This window comes from Microcaecilia unicolor, chromosome 4, assembly GCF_901765095.1.
Source record: "Microcaecilia unicolor chromosome 4, aMicUni1.1, whole genome shotgun sequence".
Lineage (NCBI taxonomy): Eukaryota > Metazoa > Chordata > Amphibia > Gymnophiona > Siphonopidae > Microcaecilia > Microcaecilia unicolor.
Window position 1 is genome coordinate 123,110,651 of NC_044034.1, and position 19,584 is coordinate 123,130,234.

At 43.0% G+C, this 19,584-nt stretch overlaps 1 protein-coding gene across 1 annotated transcript; it reads left to right on the plus strand.

The window, feature by feature from the left end:
• The first annotated feature begins 13,841 nt into the window (after positions 1-13,841).
• On the plus strand, positions 13,842-17,651 carry LOC115469623. The gene is made up of 2 exons (XM_030202418.1): positions 13,842-14,571; positions 15,274-17,651. The coding sequence occupies exons 1-2, from the start codon at positions 13,842-13,844 to the stop codon at positions 17,649-17,651; spliced, it is 3,108 nt and encodes a 1,035-aa protein (XP_030058278.1).
• The last annotated feature ends 1,933 nt before the right edge of the window (positions 17,652-19,584 follow it).

Here is a 19,584-nt window from a genome sequence, read left to right on the forward strand (position 1 = left end):
ACTAGTTTATAGTACGCCCCTAAAATGTGTTTAATGCCTTTACTGTTATTCCCATTTCTAAGGATTTTTACTGCTGTAGCCCTCACTGCAAAGATATGAGCAATGCATTGTGTGTAATGTACTCTCACATGTAATGTAGTCACCCCGCTTGTCGTTATAAAGTCTGTTACTAGTGGGCTATTCTCCTACAAAGACCTCTTCCCTTTCTCATCCAAGCTTGGCTCTTTTGTCTACCTGGTCATTCTTACTATCTCTGTTCTGAGAGGTCAGCTGGGTATGACCTTTCCCTCCAATCAAGGGCTGCCCTCTATGAACAACCCTGCTACCTGATCTCAGGCTCTGTCCCTATTGGCCTCTTTACCTCCTCCTCTCTGGTCTTGTGTGACCCCTTTCTTGACCTCCCCTTCTCCATGAGACAGTCTCCATCTTGCTTCAGACAGCACATGTACTGCTAACCCACCTTGTAACAAACCCGTTTTTTTTTACCTTGTTCATTCTTTCTCATAAGATATATTGCACATTCCAGCCACCCAGCTCTGAACTGCTTGCATCTGTTTAACTATTTTCCCACCTCTGCAGTAAAGCTGCTTCTCTTCAACCACTGATACAGCTCTCAGAATTGTGGAGTCTCTTGTCCTGGGGGCAATACTTCTGAAGACTTACTGCTGTGCCGAGCTTATACGTCTAGGACATTAAGGCTTCACAGATATTAAGCTTTAAAAGGCCTTGACAGCTCCACAAAGGGGCCAATCAAATCTGAATAGTGGGTGGTTTAGTCAAGAAAAGTGGCCTAATAGCATTGAAACTTAAGCTTTAGGAAGTAAGTATAAAACTCGTCTTTCCTTCCCAAGAGGGGTCCAGTAGGGAGCATGTAGAAGTGCCAAAGGTGGGCTATCCCACTCTGGGTTTCACAGGAGCCCTGACTCCCTGCTCTAGGGGCTAAAGAGAAGGAGAAACAAGCACAGGGTTTGCCATAAACAAATCAGTGGTTTCCAGTCTGATTTAGAGCCATAAGCAGTTGGTATAAGAGGCTTGGAGAGGCTAAGCTTCCCCACCCCTAAATATGTCCTTCCCCATCTCCCTCTTGCTGTCACCTGCACTGCTGCTGCTACCCTGCATCCTGTTCCCCTTGCAACACTGAGTGCTGATGGTCCCGGTGCCGATTCAAAATGGCCGCTTCAACTCTCGGCGGCCATTTTGAATCAGCGCCAGGGCCATCAACACTCAGCATTGCAAGGGCAACAGGATGCAGGACAGTGTTCCGGGCAGGAAAGAGTGGGCTCTTTCCTGCCCGAAGAGGTCACTAGACCATCATGGCAGTAGAGTAAGGTAAGGGGAGGGGAGGACACCCTTAGGGGGTGTGACCAACATCCGAATGTGCCAAAGCTGTTATAGAATACTAGTGCAGCAAAGCTGCATTGGCACACCTACTTGTAACATGTTAATAGCGTATGTGGGTGTGTCTAAATGACCATGCAATGTGTGCAACTGGTAGTATTCTATAAGATGCGCACATCAATTGATGACATGCTCTGCTCATGTGTATGCCCCCTGGCAGTTGTGTGCTAAGTGATTTAAGTACACTAGGCCCAATATTCACCCTTTGGCAGGCAGCACATCTGTTGTCCGCTGCTGGCATTAAAACTGGATATTCAATGTTGGGCCGTTTACGGCGACCGGCATTGAATATCTGGGTTTATTTTACATAAGTATATAAGTATTGCCATACTAGAAAAGGCCAATCAAGCCCATCATCCTGTTTCCAACAGTGGCCAATCCAGGTCACAAATACCTGGCAAGATCCCCAAAAAAGTACAAAACATTTTATACTGCTTATCCCAGAAATAGTGGATTTTCCCTCAAGTCCATTTAATAATGGTCTTTGGACTTTTTCTTTAGGAAGCCGTCCAAACCTTTTTTAAACTCCGCTAAGCTAACCGCCTTTACTAAACTAGATCCTGCAGTGCCTGCTAGAGTCTATCTGTTAATGCTGTGGTACAAAGTTTTTAAAACTAAGGGGAAAAGACTATGGAGATTAGTTGATAAAATTTGCTTTTTTATGTTTTTATTTTGCCTATCACTAACCTACAATTCCTCCTTTAAACCCCAATCCCACAGCAGAAAGCAAAATAGTGTTCACTTACCAGAGAAATGTCCTCTTCTCTCAGACCTTCTCAGAAAGTTGGCTGCTATAAAGTTAACAGGTTATGCTGGTTAACTTTTTAGTGGTCAAAGATAGGCCTGCTATTTAAGTGGCCTGTTTTGACTGCTCAGCATAGCTGGTTTGATGTTGAATATTCATGCCTAACTGGTTATCTCCCACTGAATGTCCACAGTTAGACCCTTAAACACTAACCAGCCAGGAGCTGTTCCTGGCTGGTTAAATAGGTTTGAATGTTGAAGGAGGGGAGACTGGAAGCAGGGGTGCATTATTATGTATATTTAGAATGAGTTTTATTTGTATTCAAATGCATTGTCTGTGTATATATAGCACTATGTATTAGGGCTGCTATCCCTATAGTTTGAAGCTTTCTGTGATTAACTCCTTGTGAGCTTTCCCTACTGGCAGTTAGCTCAGAGCCAGCCTTCCCTCTCTGCCCCTGTGGGCTGTGTGAGAGAACCCAGTCTTTCTAGCATACCTTTGGGATCAGCAGCTGTTCTAGGGGGCTGATCCCTCCTTAATCTACTGGAATTCCATTAATTTTTCACCATCTCCCAAGTCATTCCCCATTTATTTGCCCTGAGTTTCTTCCCCTTATTCTCCTTTGAGTGTTACAGCTTTGCCTCTCAGCTGGCCTGAGGTTCTAGCCATCTCCTTGCCTCTGGGGTGGCTAGATACAGACTCCATGTGCAGAAGGCAACAATCCTCTTCTAAGCAACCGAACTGTAAGTTGGATTTTCATTGTTTATTATGAGCACTACAATAAAGAAGATTTGCTTAAGAATTGAGAGTCTACTGGTAAAGCTTCTACTTGAGGATGGTTTAGCTGGCTGTTTAGCTGCACTATACTTCACCTAGAACAGCATAGGGACTGTTTTAGAAAGTATTTAGGGCTAACGTGTGGCATTGTCTTCTAAATTTAGGCACCAGTTTATATAATTGCCTTTTATACTGTTTGTGCACTGGTCTCTGGGGTATCTCTCAGTTCGTTCAACCTGAGAGGACTGCTATACACGTGTGCATTAATTTCTGTGTTAATATTGTAGTATGTCAATATGTACACTGGAGGGAATTAAATAAACAGCACAGAAATGTAGGCACCAACAAATTCAGCACTAAACGCTAATCTATAAAGGGAATGCACCTTATATAGAACAGTGTTTAGCACAGATTCCATGCCTAACTTTTGGGTACCAGACTTACACTGCTGAAACCTGGTGTAAATGCCGGCACTCAAGTTAGGCACTGTTAGGCAGTATTCTGTACTTCTGTGCCCAATTTTTTTGGAATGCCCCTGATACGCCCATGGCCACGCCTCCTTTTAAGATATGTGCAGTGGGAGTTAGGCGCCATGCCTTATAGAATTGTGTGTATCCATCCATATGCACATGAAAATTTTAATGAGTGCTAATTAATATCAATAATTGGCTGTTAGCACCCAATTATTGATGGTTCAGTGCTCATTATCCAATTTATTTGCACATACATGTTGGAAGTGCACCCATAATTGTGTACACAACTTTAGGTACATATATAGAATCTGGGGGGGGACTATGTCTGGAAGTCTTAGTTTATTTTATATCAGAAATTGACGTTTTATTACTTATGATTCATATTTAATATTAAGGACTTTTTTTTACAAAGTCATGCTAGCGAATTCCACACAGCAAATGAGAGGAAGCCCATAGGAACTGAATGGGCTTCTCAAGGCACTGAGAAACAAAGCTGGGCCTGGGGCAAAAAATCTTTGGGCCCCCCTCTGCCGCTGCCACCACCACCAGCCCTGCTGCTGCTCTCCCCCCACCACTGCCACTTTTCTCCCCTCCCTTCCTCTTTCTCGCTGGTCTCAACTACAGGTTACTGCAGCTGGCAGTAATTCACAGTCAGAGGCTGTCTCCAACTCTGAGGCCTTCCTTCTGCCACGTCTCAACTTCCGCTCTCTCTATTGCAACTTCCTGTTTTGACGCTAAACATGAAGTTGCAGTAGAGAGGGCGGGATGCAGCAGAAGGAAGGTTGCTGCTGGCTGTAGGATCCTGTAGGTGAGACCTGTGGGGAGGAAGAAGATGGGAAGGGAAGAAAACATTTTTTTACTGCGGGAACAAAATTTTTTGCTGTTCCCATGGGGCAGTAAAAAGTTTTGTTCCCGTATCCACGGTGATTGTTACTGCGGGCACCAGGCCCTCCTTGGAGGCAGGGCCTGGGGAATTTTTCCCCCCTGCTCCCCCCCCTCTTGACGGCCCTGGGCTTCTTCTCATTTGCCATGCAGGAATTGCTAGTTCAGATTTGTAATGTGAGGGGCATTTTCGATATGACGTCTAAGTCTGACTTTAGACGTTTTGTAAAAAAAAAAACATCCAAAATCTGAATAGGAAAGAAGTTTATTTTTGTTTTCAACAATACTGTTTTTAACAAGGTTTTGTGCTTTGGACGGTTTTTTTTGTTGGGTCCATATTAAAATAATAAAAAAAAAAGTCCAAGTGAAAAATATAGAAAATCAAGCCATTGGGATGTAGGAGGGGCCAGCATTTTTAGTAGACTGGTCTCCCAGACATCCCAGGAGATAAATGGGGCACCCCAGGGGGCACTGCAGTGGACTTGAAAAACATGCTTCCAGGTACACATCTCACCGTTGCTCCCTTATCTTGTCTGCTGAGCCCCCCCAAAACCCACTGTCCACAACTGTACACCACTACAATAGCCCTCTTGGGTGAAGGGACACCTTTACATGAGTACAGTGGGTTTTTGGTGAGTTTTGGAGAGCTCACAGTTTCCCCCACAAATGTGACAGGTAGAGGGAGATAGGGACCAGAAACCCCACTCCATGGTGTACTGAACTGCACTGACCACTACACTACTCCAGGGACCTGAATGCTGCTCTAATAGACCTGGCTCTAACATCTGAGGCTGTCATAGAAGCTGCTAAATCATATTTGTATTCATATTTGCGAGCGGTGGGAGGGGGGAGGGTTTTGGGAGGTCACCCCTGATTTCCCCCAGTGGTCATCTAATCATTTAGGGCACCCTTTGTGCCTTTAATCATTATAAAAACCGATCTAGCTCAAAACATCATAGTTTTAGTCCTGGACACTTTTGTTTTGTTCCATTATGGCTGAAAAATATCCAAGTGTTAGGAATGCCCAGATCCCGCTCTTAACATGCCCTTGACATTCCTCCTTGTGATCTGAACCCAATTCTGATGGACCTCATAGAAAAATGTCTACAAATTGGTTTTTAACATACCAATTTGGACATTTTGTGAGAAAAAACTTCCAAATGCAGATTTATGCCACTTTTTGGACGTTTTTCACTTTTGAAAATGAGCTCCATAGTAACATAGTAAGTGATGGCCAATAAAGACATGAATGGTCCATCCAGTCTGCCCAACAGTCTCATTCATTATCAATTCAAGATTTAAATCAACAATGAATGTGATGTGATATTTACTTGATCATGGTCTTTCTTTGGTATTTCTGGGACATAGACCATAGATGTCCGCTGGCTCTGTCCTTATGTTCCAGCTACTGGAGTTGCTGTAAAAGCCCATTCCAGGCTATCCAAATCTGTCTTTTGTCATTTGTGGGACAAAGACTGTAAAAGTCTGCCTGGCACTGTCCTCACATTCCAAACCACAGGAGTTTCTGTCAAAGCTCTCTCCAGCCCACTATACCATATAAGGGAGCAATGGTGAGATGTGTACCTGGGAGCTGTTATGTGAAGTCTACTGCAGTGCCTCTTAGGGTGCCCCACTGCTCTGCTGGGATGTCTGTGTGGCCAGTCTACTAAGAGTGCTGACTCCTCCTACACCCCAATGGCTTGATTTTGTGCATTTTTCACTTGATCATTTTTTTTTCGGGGTACAAATACACCTAGCAAGTGGCCATTAAAAAAAAAAAAGACGTTTTGCTGTTTCAAAAATGGTTATTTTTGCTATTCGGATTTTGGATGTTTTTATTTATTTATTGTATTTGTACCCCACATTATCCCACCTTTTTGCAGGAGCAAAACATCCAAAGTCAGACTTAGACGTTGAAAATGCCCCTCCGTGTCTGCTACAATGTATTTTCTTTTTGCATTAATTTTTATAAAGCATATGAACTCTGCCCATACTCCACCCAAATTATGCCTCTGGGAATGCTACACATATATCACATGAAAGTTGCCCTATCTTTCTGAGTTTCTTCTTTTCGTGTATATATCTCCCCTCCCCATACTTTTATAAGAACTATTTGCTGCGTGTTAAGCATGCTTTACATATTAACCCCCTCTCCTCACAAGAAAAAAAAAGGGCCTATCCAGTCTGCCCAATAGTGATTTGTCCATTTTGGGAAGAAGCACATACAGATTTCTACAGGGAAACCGATAACACTTTCAGAGAAATCTCCATCTTGACAATGTTTTTGCTCAAGCCTGAGAATTTTCCATCTTTCTATTAACTGAATATTCAGAAAGCAATTCACAAAATGATATCATGTTTGTGAATCTGAATCTTATCTCATGCCGCAAGACTGCTCATTTGTGGTAGTTAATTAGTATGTTAGCATATTTTCAATATGGCATAAGGGGTTGAATGCACTCATCAATTACCCATAGACACAGAAATGAAAGGAATTGACCCAAGGAATGCTACAGAGCATGTTCTGCTGGAATAAGGCTTTTCATTCTTTCTATATATAGACCTTATCTGCCAATTGATAAAAACAGTGAGCTCAGAAAAACAGGAGCAGAATTCAATAATTTAATGTACCCATGAATTGATTCTACAGTCAATTGTTGAACATACTCATTGCAAGTTTCACTGCAAATGAAAAAGTGTACCACAAAATTGTTGTGCTTCTCTCCCAGCTTATTGGGGAATTAACTGTATCCTTCTCCACTGGGCATATCAAACATGTCTGACGTATTTTTGTTGTACACCACCTTGGTGATTTTCTTTAAAAAGGTGGTAAATAGAGAGGTTAAGTTAGAGCTTACAAAAAAGAAAGGTTCAAATAAAGTCAAGGTCCACAGAAGCAATATCATGTCCTTAAAGAGTTTGAGGTATGGAGATAAGGCGAGCAAGAGGAGAACCTGCAGCTGTGAGCTTACAAGAGCGAATATACTGCCAAAAAGAAGTTCAACGATTGTCTTGGAACTTCAATTTGAGCCCCTGGTCTGCCTCCTATAGCCACCAGTGAGAGGGCTGCTTTGGTTCTGAAAAGTATTAGCTGAAAAGGTAAGGAAAAAGAGGTTTGCCTTGATAAACTAAAAGGGATCAAAGAAATAGGAAGACAGGCAACAATATGTGGAAGAGCTAGGAGAAGCTGGTAAAGTAGTCAAGAAAGCAAAGATGCAAATGGAATTAAAAATGTGGGATATAAATGTCATCAAACATATAAATGGCAAGTGACCGACTCACCTGCAAAACTTCCCTCTCTGTCCCGCCCTCGTGTCAAGACGTGATGATGTCAGAGGGCGGAACAGAGAGGGAAACGGAGTCGGAGTCACTGTTGGACGCTGCCACCTGGAAACGAACATCGTGCGCACCAACCTCCACGCTCCCCCTATCCCCGCCGCCACTCCCGCCCTCCTCCGTATCGGGCCCCCTGCACTGACCTGACAGTGCCTCTCACCTCCGTGTGGAAGCGCTGCAGGCAGCAGCAGAGTGATCTGCTGTTGCCTGCAGTGCTTTCACACGGAGGTGAGAGGCGCTGTCAGGTCAGTGCAGGCCGGGGGCCTGGCACGGAGGGGGGAGGGAGCGGCGGTGAGGAGTTTAGCTGGAAATCTCGCCCGTTTTAACGGGCTTAACGGCTAGTAAATAAAATAAAATATTGCTGGCAACTGGTAAGGTTTGCCTCTTTGTGGATGATACCAAAATCTGCAATAGGGTAGATATCTGATGGTGTGGATAAATGAAGAGTCCTTATGTGCATATTTACTATATGTGCATATATTTGCATGTTTATATGTTTGGGAGTTTTCAAAATCCAATTTCTATGCATTTAATCCTGTTTTATGCACAGAACTACCTTTGAAAAAGTCATTCTCTCTCTCTCTATATATATTTATATATACACACACACACATACATACATACATATAAGGTCAACAAATAAGCTGTAATATTTAGGCTAACTCAATACATCTGTGGGGAGGGGGGGGGGACCCAAGCTCTCTGAAGCCAGTCAGATATTGACCCTTGCTTCTACATAAACCTGTTTTTGAAAGATTTGCTTCTTCCTAATTTTAGGAAAAGATTACAGTGTACTTCTTTGTCTTTCTTGCCTTGCAGGACCTGGGTGGTTTCTACAGCAGTGGTTTCTGTGCTCTGATATCTTTCTTTAGTGCTGCTATGCCATTTTTTTTTCTTCTTGCAGAACTGCTGTTCCTCCAGGCACCGATTTCTGGTTGCCTAGTAACACCTGCCTCCTGTAGACTCTCTGTCTCTGATGTGTGCTGTGATAATCCCCTCTGCTCCTTCCTCATCTGGCCATGGTCAGTGAGAACAATATTCAGAGTTTTCCTGTTTCACATATAAATGCACCTTCTTAAAACCAAAACAAAAGTCTCTCCTGCAAATGTTTTCAACTCAGTCTTTGGGACGTACCTAGTCAGTCTGATTTCAGAATATCCACAGAAAATAAAATGAGAGAAATTTGAATGTACTATCTCCATCTTACGCATTTTCATGTGCATACCCTGAGAACTCAACTGGCTGGGTGTGTCCACTGGACTTGGTTGGAACTACTATTCTATTAGTATATGCATGTGTAGGGTTTACCAGGTAGGCTCTGGTCTAAGGGTGATGCTTGAGGTTATACAAAGAAGATGCTGGGTCCAAAGGCACAGAAGGAACAATTATCTTCAAGGCCTTTATGCTTCATTGTTCTCTGGGCATCAGGTTACTGCACTCTGACCTTCCCAATGTGGTTCACACAAAATACGTCCACTTCAAAATAAGCCATGTGATTGTAACTCCAAATTTAATTGTTAGGATGTCTATGGTTCTGCTTTAGGTGGATAGGAGAAACCTCTATTGAATTTTACTGAAGCAATTCACTTTGATTTGTGAATATTCCCCCAATTTCCAGAACAAGGGGAGATAATAGTAGGAGGAGAAGACTTCTTTAGGAGGGGAACTAAGGCTGGTGTAACTCTAGCCCACTTGAACTCTATGTCTTTGGTTCCCTAGCCATTGTACCAGAAAGTAAGGGGAGAATCTTTGGCTAACTCAGCCATTGCACCAGAAGAAGTAGTGAGAGGTGATATAGGTTGTTTAGGCTTCAGCACTTCTTAACAATGTGATCAGGTTAAATGCACCATCATACCAATGCTTTTAAGAAGAAAGAATGGAGTTAAACAGCTGTGGAGTATGAGAGTAGCAGGGGGCCCTGATCTATGAGATAATGCAATGGATGTCTCTTGGATCTGAGCAATGAGGGCCAGACAACTAGATGGAACCACATCTATCACTGTGTCTGAAACAGTTCAATCCAACTCTGAAGGTGATATAGAGAAAAAGAGTGAAAGAGTAGTCTCTAGGGATCTGGAGAGTTCTGGGAGAATTAAGTGACTATAAGTGTGCTGGTATTGTTGCTCTCTGCCTGTTGTTGCTGTTACTTTTGTGAAGTATGTCTTTTTTGCCTGAATATTATTTTGACTAAACCTTTTGGTTCAGAATCCTGTGTCTGGCCTGGACTGAGTTACTGATGGAGAGTGGATAGTATAGGCTAATATGACAATGACCCCCCCCCCCTTCTCTCAGTTATACTGGTCTTGACCTGAACCCAAATATAGTATCTATTAGAGAAAATCCTACAAGTCAATGTTACTACCTTGAAGGTGTGGCCCCAGTCAGCCAAGTAGCGTGTAAAATAACCCTGGCAAGGGTTACGTAATGATAACCCAGCAGGGTCAAACTTCAAGAACAGTCAGTATTCAAGATAAGCAACAGCAAACAAACTCTTCAGGTAGCTACAAATACTTCAACAAATGCACATTAGTATATACTGCAGCTTTATTCCCCTCAATTCATGGCAAGACACTTGACTGTTCCTTGCAGTCCTCTCATTCAGTCTTTTCTCAGACATACCAAGTCACATGCATTTGGCGTGTGACACACACATTCAGCCCTGTTCTCCAGCTCACACACCAAAGTCACCTCATCTCACGCATTCAGCCTCCCACTCAGGGCTGCTTTTTGAATTGGCAAAGTAGGCAGCTGCCAAAGGAGGAAGATCATCGGATCTCTAGGCTCGAGCTCGGGTGGATCTTTCTCTCCCTCTGCCACCTCCCGTGCTGCTGTACTTCTGAGTCCAGACTTCTGGTAGCAACAGAAACTTCCATGCCAAGGAGCCTTCCAGCCTATTCACTCATGAAAGCCTTGTTGGCATACGTATCAGAGAGGGTGGTACCAACAGGGCCTTTAACGAGCGTGTGTTCTCGAAGGCTCCTCGGTGGAGAAGTTAGTGCTGGTCCTGGTCCTTTCTCATTGCTGCCTGGGGCCTGGACTCAGTATGGCAGTGCAGGAGGTGGCAGTGGGAGGGAGGGAGAGAGGTTTTAGGTGAAATGTCGGACTCTGGGGGAGGGTATTGGGGGGTCAATGTTGGACTGAGGAAGGTGGGGAGATAAGAGAGTGAGTGATGCTGGAAGAGTGGGATGCAGGAAAGGAAGTAGGAGAGAGGAGACAAGTGAAATGCTGCATAGAGATGGAAGAGAGAGGGGAAATGCTGCATATGGGTAGAGGAGAAGGAAGAGAAAGGGAAAATGTAAGTGGATGCAGGGGAAGGAAGAGAGAGGGGAAATGCATATGAATGGAAGGGGAAGGAAGAGAGAGGGGAAATACTACACATGGTTGGAAGGGGGAGAAAAGAGAGAAAGAGGATATGCATATGGATGGAAGGGAATGGAAGGAAAGAGAGGGAAATGTTGCATATAGATGGAGGAAATAAGCAAAAGTCACATCTTATGAATCTGCTGGATCCACTCTATACCTCCTCCAATCAGGACCATAGAGGATCTGGCTTTTGTTTATGTGCTGCCCTGGATCTTCTGCTGCCTCAGTCTGCCCTGGATCCTGTGGCTGTCCTGGCTGTGTCTCCACCTTCAAGATTTTATTTATTTTTAATATTAAAGTTGGATCCAGCTTAAATGTAAAAAACAAAACAAAAAAACCCCTAAAGCTCCTGGTCAAGTTAAGCCCTGCTGAAGCAGAGTGGTCAGGGTGGAGAAGCAGCCACAGAAACCACTGGATCTGGGGCAGACCAAGGTAGCAGAGAATCCAGTTAGAGCCCCATGTCCAAGGCAGGAGAGGATCTGGAGAAGCATATAAGTAAAAGCCAGATCCTTTGCAGACCCCATTGTAGGAGGTATAGAGCAGATCAAGAATCTAGCTTTTAACAAGTCCTGATAGATGGAGGGGAAGGGAAGGGAAGAAAAGAAAAGAGAAAGGGAGGAGATGCACAAGGATGGAGGGAAACATATGGAAAGAGAGGGAGAGGATATGACACACAGGGGAAGGGAAGGGAAAGGAAGAGAGGAGGAGAAGCTGCACATGGATGGGGAAGGGGGAAGGAAGAGTTGGAAAACTAGAATTGAGAAGAGGACTGAAAATGGAATAAAGCTGAATGGGAAAGATCAGTGTCAAAGATAGATGTAGGGCAGGAATTGAAGGAGAAAGGAGGAGAGAAAAGAAATAGCAAATGGATAAGAGCACAGACAAAGAGAAGCAGAACCAGAGACTGAGAACAAGATGATCAGGAAAAATCACCAGTCAACAAAGGTAGAAAAACAAATTTTATTTTCGATTTATTTATTTATTGGAATATGTCAGTTTTTGGAATGTGCATCTGTCAGAACTAGTTTTAGACATGGCTGAGGCCCGCAAGAAAAACCTCACTCATTGGCTCTTCAATCTACAGCATTGTGGTGTTAATTCTCCAGCACTGGGTGGGCCACCCTTAGCGTCTTTGCTTTCTAGGTGCTTCAGGCAGGTTTCTGGGACCCCAGCTGAGTTAGCTAAAACAAGATTCCCTTCCCTTATGGGTTGTGGGAATTCCAGGGACTGAGTTTACTTGAGGCTGTAATCATAGGCAGTCGGTGACCCAACTGTTTGGGGAGGCTAAAGGGGGCGGGGTTAGGGGTGGGGCCAGGGGTGGAGCTTAAATCCATAATTGTCTAACACAGAAAAAAATAAAAATAAAAATAAAAGTCACAATACCTTTTATTAAATTTAGATATTAGATATATATCATATGTCAAAGAATAAAGTGGTTGCTCAAAGCATATACTAACCACAATCGCTCAACTTCAAAACACTATGCACAACTTTGTGCAAAAGCACACTCAGAACCTTACTGTAACATAAATATTACACTGGGCAGAACCTAATACACCAATATACCACCCATACGGAAAATGCAGACCATCAACAATATGAAACTAGGGAACATAATATCACAATTCTCATGTAGAGCCACAAAACACCCTAATTAATGTTTAATGTGGGATAAAATGCCATAAATAAGTAAATATAAACTTTTAATGTTGAGCACCTGATTCTCAAAGTGGACATATTCCAAACACTATAATGAAAATAAAATGATCTTTACTACCTTTGTTGTCTGGTGACTTTGTTTTTCTGATCATGCTGGCCCAGTATCCGATTCTGCTGTTATCTGTCCTCTTAACTCCGTTTCCAGGGCTTCCTTTCCATTTATTTCTTTACTTTCCGCCTTTCTTCTTCAATTCTTGTCCTACATCCGTAAGTAAAAGCTGGGTCCTCCACAGACTTGACTGTCCAGTTGTAATACATGGGATTGAAGGTCAGCTGGGGATGGAATGAGTGGAATGTTTTGGCTGTAATTATGTGTTGATATTCTCTGTTATGGGAAACAGGGAAACAGGCTAGTTGTTTAAGGGATGCCAGCACCTCTGGGAAAGGCACCTTCACCTCTTGGAAAGGCACCTTCAACCTGTACAGGTCTGGGAGAGTTATTCTCTGTTATGGGAAACAGGCTGGTTGTTTAAGGGATGCCAGCTTGTGCAAGTCTGGGAAAGGCACCTTTGTTACACACTATAAAAGAGGGGGGAGCACGGACTTGCTTTAGAAGCTTGCCTGAACGTAAGAGACGCCTTGTTCAGTGATGTCCCTGCAATCTCTGAGGAAGAGCTAGTGCTTCCCTGGTGGTCTTCCCAGATGCTGACTGAATTGCGGGTGCTGTAAGTATCTTGGTGTATGTGTTCACATATGTATCACCAATAAAAGCGATATACCGCATATTGTGTCTGGTGGCTTTTGTGTTGTCATAAGCACAGCGCCCCCTACTGTTACAATTTGGCGTAGTCGGCAGGATATCGCATTGTTGTTACGGTGATTACATTTGTGAATATATACTTGTTTTATTGTTTTATTGTTTTGTGAATATGTTGAAGAAAGGGAAGAAGAGCAAATCTCATCAGGAGGCTGTGCAGGCACAGCTTCCGCAGCTGTTTGCAATTCCTGGATGGGATAAATACTCATATCAGGCATTGGCAACAGAATGGGCGACAAATACGGGGTTGAGTGAGAATTGGGAGGTATGTTTAGGAGAGGGAATGTGTGAGGATGTGTTGAAATGTTTACAAAATGCCCCTGTGGTTAAAGGGAAAGAGTTAAGAACGGTGGGTCGGAGAGGGTGGATTTTGTTGTCGGCATATTGCCTGATGCACCAGCAGAATCTGTTATTACAACAGAAGCTGTTGGAATCACAGGCTGAGATTCTGACATTGAAAAGTGACTTGGTAATGTCACAGTGTGAGGGCAAATTAATGATGGATAAGTGTACGGGGTACCAGCAAATTGCTGAGCGGGCGGCGGTGAGAGTAGCGCAGTATAAGTATCGGAAAAGGAGAGGGCGTGTGAGTAAGGTAAAGGTTGCAAAGGTGATGGCTACTGCCACACAGAATCCTAACGGATGGGATCCTGAGACGTGGGATGGGGATATCTGGTCTTCCACACCCGAGAGTGAGTCAGGGGGTGAGGAAAGTGCTGCTCCGGAAATGAAGCCGATAATTCGGCGACGAGCACAGTTGGGTGGGGCAGCACCAGTGCGCATGGATTTAGCAGAAGACTATACGCAACAAGAAATTCTCAATATCATGCAGCAATTCCAGCAGCGTCCAAATGAATCCCTTATTGCTTGGTGTGTAAGGCTGCATGATACTGGGGCAATGGGGATACGGATGGACAATGAGGACTGTTTGAAATTTATACCTTTATCTCAAGATGCTATAATTCAAAGTGCATTTCGGGAACATAGTTTAGCAATGCCTGATGGGAATGGGTCAGAGGCTACTACTCTGATTGAGTTAGTGGGAACAGGGTGTTGTAGAAAGTACCCTTTAGAATCAGATTGGCCTGGGGATGACAAGCCTTGGTATACTTTGAAAGATTGTATCCAGCGATTAAAGGAAAAGGCAATGAAAGTGTGTATTGTCACAGGACAGATGGATACACTTACCCAAGTGCCTATGTCAGCGGCAATTAGAAACAAAGTAATTAAAGGGTCTCCTCCAATGTATAAACAAGTTATTTTGACTCTGTTGATGAATGAAACAGATAACCCGTTGGAGGGCATTATGGATAAAATCGAGCAATTAGGAGATTTGGGGGATTGGAGTCTGAAGGTAACAGATAGGAAAAATAATGAGGGGCAGAGAATTGGGGAAGGGCCAAAGGGGCAAGGTTCAGAGGTAGAGCGAGTATCTCGTAAGGATATGTTTGCCGCTCTACTACAAGCGGGGGTGGCTCGGGAGAAAATAGATGGAATTCCCACTGGAGAGTTATGGCAGCAATATAAAAAATTAGGATTGGATAAGAGAGGGATGAAACCGGTTCGGAAAACCCGGACAGTGGGAAAAGAAAAACTTCCTTCAGCCCCACCTGTGGAGGGTCCGGACTATTCAGATTTGTATCATGAGGTCCGTACTCTCCTGCAGAGAATGACACTTCCATCTACTACTACTCTGCCCCCATCTAAAGCAGAAACCAATCCGTTTAGAGAGGATTGACTAGTACGGGGATGCAATGTAAAAATTGATCCGCGTCCCTATATTGATGTTGTAATACAATGGAGTCCGGGAAATTTTCAACAAGTACGAGCTTTGATAGATACTGGAGCAGAAGCAACGATTATAGCTGGTAACCCTTCTAAGTTTAAAGGACCAAAGTGTAATATTGTAGGACTCGGGGGGAAGAGTATTCCTGCAGTGGAAACACAATTGGCTATGCAAATTGGGGATTTACAGCTCCAAAAGTATGCTGTAATGATCACGCCAGTGCCAGAATATATAATTGGTATGGATATTCTGAGAGGTTTAAAACTTACTATTGAAGGGAGAAGTTGGCAATTTGGAACGTCTCCCGCAGTTCCCCGGCGTTTGAAGTATATTTCCACTTATAATATTCACGCAGTATTAGTGGGAAAAATTGTTGATGAGCCTCTCACCATACCAGCCGCCACTCAATTAGTTGCACAAAAGCAATATCGGATTCCTGGTGGTACTGCAGAAATTACACGAACAATACAGGAATTACAAGAGGTAGGGGTCATTGTCCCAGTTACTAACAAATGGAATAATCCAGTATGGCCAGTGAAGAAATCTTATGGATCCTGGCGGATGACAGTAGATTACCGTCAATTGAATAAGGTTACACCCCTGTTGCATGCTGCAGTCCCCGACATTGTAACTTTAATTGAGAACATACAAAATAGAAAAGGAAAATGGTATGCAGTGATAGATTTAGCAAATGCCTTCTTTACAATAGCCTTAAAAGAGGAATTTTGGGAGCAATTTGCATTTACGTGGCAGGGAAGGCAGTACACTTTTACACGGTTGCCACAGGGATGGTTGCATAGTCCTACAATTTGTCATAGGGTGGTAGCGCAACATCTAGATGCACTATTGTTGCCACCAGGTCTAGAGTTAACCCACTATATTGATGACATACTAATCCAAGGGGATACAGAGGAGTTAGTGGCTTCTGGGCTAGAACAACTAGTACAACACATGAAGAATAAGGGTTGGGAAATTAACCCAGCAAAAATCCAGGGACCCGCCCAGACAGTGAAGTTTCTGGGAATTAATTGGAATAAGGGACACCAGGAAATTACTGAGAAAGCACTAAACAAAATAGCAGAATTTCCGGTACCGGTTACCAAACAGCAAACACAGAAATTTATTGGGTTGTTTGGATTTTGGCGTAAACATATCCCACACTTGGAGCAGGTGTTACAGCCATTATACAGAGTAACACGAAAGAAATGCGTATTTCAGTGGGGTGCTACAGAGCAACAGGCTTTTGACCAAGCCAAGTTAGTAGTACAACAAAGTGTCAGTCTGTGGCCAATACGTGCCAATGATCCAATTGAATTACAAGTATCAGTGCATGCAGAGTATGCCAATTGGAGCATGTGGCAGAAACAAGATGGGAAACGTTGTCCGTTAGGATTTTGGACATGTAGATTACCCGATGCAGCTCAACGATATATACCCTTTGAGAAACAATTGTTGGCTTGTTATTGGGCTCTTGTGGAAAGTGAACAACTAACTTTGGGGCATGAAGTAATTTTGAGACCAGAAATTCCAATTTTAACTTGGATTAATAGTGAACCACATACCCATAAAATTGGCCATGCACAGGAGGCATCTATTATAAAGTGGAAGTGGTACATCCAAAATAGGCAGACTAAAAGTGGTCCCAATGGGGTCTCGCAATTACATGAACAAATTGCTCAGATTCCCGTAGGTGAGGGGGAGGAAGTATTAGTGTCTGGGGGTGGTAGTGGTAGTGCCACCCATCGTGTTGCTAAATGGGGAGTACCTTACGACCAATTAACTATTGACCAACGTCAGTATGCCTGGTTTACTGATGGTACAGCCAAGTATACTGATGGTAAGTGGGCATGGAAAAGTGTGGCCTACAATCCTCATACACAACAGATATTGCAGAGCACGGGCCCAGATGGGAGTAGTCAATATGCTGAATTATATGCAGTCTATCTGGTACTTAAACAAAATGCGCCAGAGGCATACATATATACTGATTCATGGGCTGTGGCAAATGGATTAACAACCTGGTTACCTACATGGAAACAGAATGATTGGTATATTCATACTAAACTGGTTTGGGGATCACAGTTATGGCAAGAAATTAGTGAATTTTTGCAATCTACTTCTGCCTATGTCTATCATGTTGATGCACATGTTTCCCCTATAACCTCTGATCATATTTTTAATCAGACAGCAGATTCCTTAGCTACTATTCACACGAATGTCATCACTGGAACAGATGATTCTACTATTCATCGGGGTGAAGAAGAGACTGGTATTGCAAGCTGGGCACATAAAAAATGTGGACATCTCGGAGAGCAAGCCACCTATCACTGGGCGCGGCAGCGTGGGGCATACTGTTTCTCTGTTTGGGTTGGGAACTCGATGCCCGTACTCCCGGCGAGCGAGTGCTGGGAGTGACCTCGCGTGTCCACTATTGGTGGAACAACAAAAATAACTCGACCTTACAGCAAGATAATTATACATGTCATACTGCATGTCCGGTATTGAACGTAACTGCTTCCCAAGCTGTGTTTCATAAAACTGAACAGCGCTTTGTAGTTGTTTCATCCAGTATTGTGAATGTGACTATCCATAATGCTACGTCCTGGGTTATGTGCATCCAGCCTATGGGATTCCGGGACCAGATATGGAGACTATGGAATCGGACACGCAAAATGCAGTTCCTCCAAACTTGTAACAGCTCTATAGTAAATATTACTTTGAATCGAACTGCTGAATGGATTTTCACTAATGCTACACCAATTGCAAACCGTTTTACACCCTGGATGGACTTCTTGCATGTGTTGCTTGCTGTTAGTAATATGACTAATCCTGCTTCACTGTCACGCATTCCCACTACATGCAAAAACATGTCTATGCAGTATAGAAAGACTGTATTAACTTACAATGTTACATTTCCACACTTGCCTCGCTGTACTAGGGTATGGCGAGCATGGTATGATACTATTTTGGGGGGTGCAGGAACTGGACTGGGAATTCTGAATACTGTAGATACAGATACTCTGTTTAGTAAACTACACTATCTAGGTAAGGACTTGCATACTGAACTGAATATTTTAGCCAATTGGTTACCTGCCATTCCAGGAACAGGACAATTAATGGTGCCTGCAATAGCAGACATTAATCATTTATTAGCCCAAACTTTTAAGTTTGAAAATTATACTGACATTACTTTGACAAAAGCATTGAATTATACTTGGTATTCATTACAGACGTTGTACGCTTTGCATCAGCGGGACAGAGTCCAGATGGCTCTACAATTGGGGATGCATACCCAGTTGCAGACCCTTTTCGCTGGATATATTCCGGTTGATGAGTGGTTGTTCCCACATTCAGGGAAGTACAGTCTGTACTGATCGATTCTGTACAGGGGTTTTATCTTCATATAAGATTTTCCATACTCATATAGTATGTAAGTATTATATATCTCCAGTATTAGTGAATGTTTATGGTATCGTAACCTTTTGGGCCCCGCATATGAATGGGGAGTATATAACTGTATATAATGAGAAATATAAATTGGATATGTGTAATGAGCAGGGAAATCGCATGATTTGTCCTTTCCAGCCACCACAATTTGAACCTTGCTTATCCCCATGTTTTGGGGAATGCACATTTACTGTTTTCCCTGCCAACTATGAGTTCTTTGTAGAAATTAGTCCGCGGACATTATGTATTTCCACTGCTAATTTCACAACTTTGTCAAATAATACCTTCCTGACCGATCTGTCAGGAGTCAGTTCCTGTTTTACTAGCATATCAGTATTTTGGTGGAAAGGACAAAAGTATGTATTATATCCGGATTTATTTAATTCTGCTTTCATACAGTACAATTATACCTTCTTTACGGAGCCAATTTTAGCTGTAAATTATAGTAAATTGACCCACATGTTGCATATATCCTCTCTTATTAATGAGTATATTCAAGGTGTGAATCACACCTTAAGAGTCATGCAAGTAGATGCTCAATTTGACAATCACACTGTTCGTATAGTGGCAGAAAATATTCGAAGTAAATTACATCATAATTGGTGGGATCCATTATTGGGACATTCTCCTAGTGCAGATGCTTTCCTAAAATGGATCACTCATCCTTTACTTGTAGTACTATTAGTTAGCATCCTGCTAGTGATTTGGAATTGTATTTTGACTTGTAAAATTTGGAAACGACCTACGGTGGTCCATAATACTATGTATACTTCTGTCTCCTCATAAGCAGAGAATATCAAGGGGTGGAATGTAATACATGGGATTGAAGGTCAGCTGGGGATGGAATGAGTGGAATGTTTTGGCTGTAATTATGTGTTGATATTCTCTGTTATGGGAAACA

Coding starts and splice junctions, on each gene's coding strand:
- LOC115469623 (XM_030202418.1), top strand. CDS start 13,842: ATGCACCAGCAGAATCTGTTATTACAACAGAAGCTGTTGGAATCACAG. Junction 14,572..15,273: donor TTGGTATACTTTGAAAGATT/GTATCCAGCGAT, acceptor ATTTTCAACAAG/TACGAGCTTTGATAGATACT.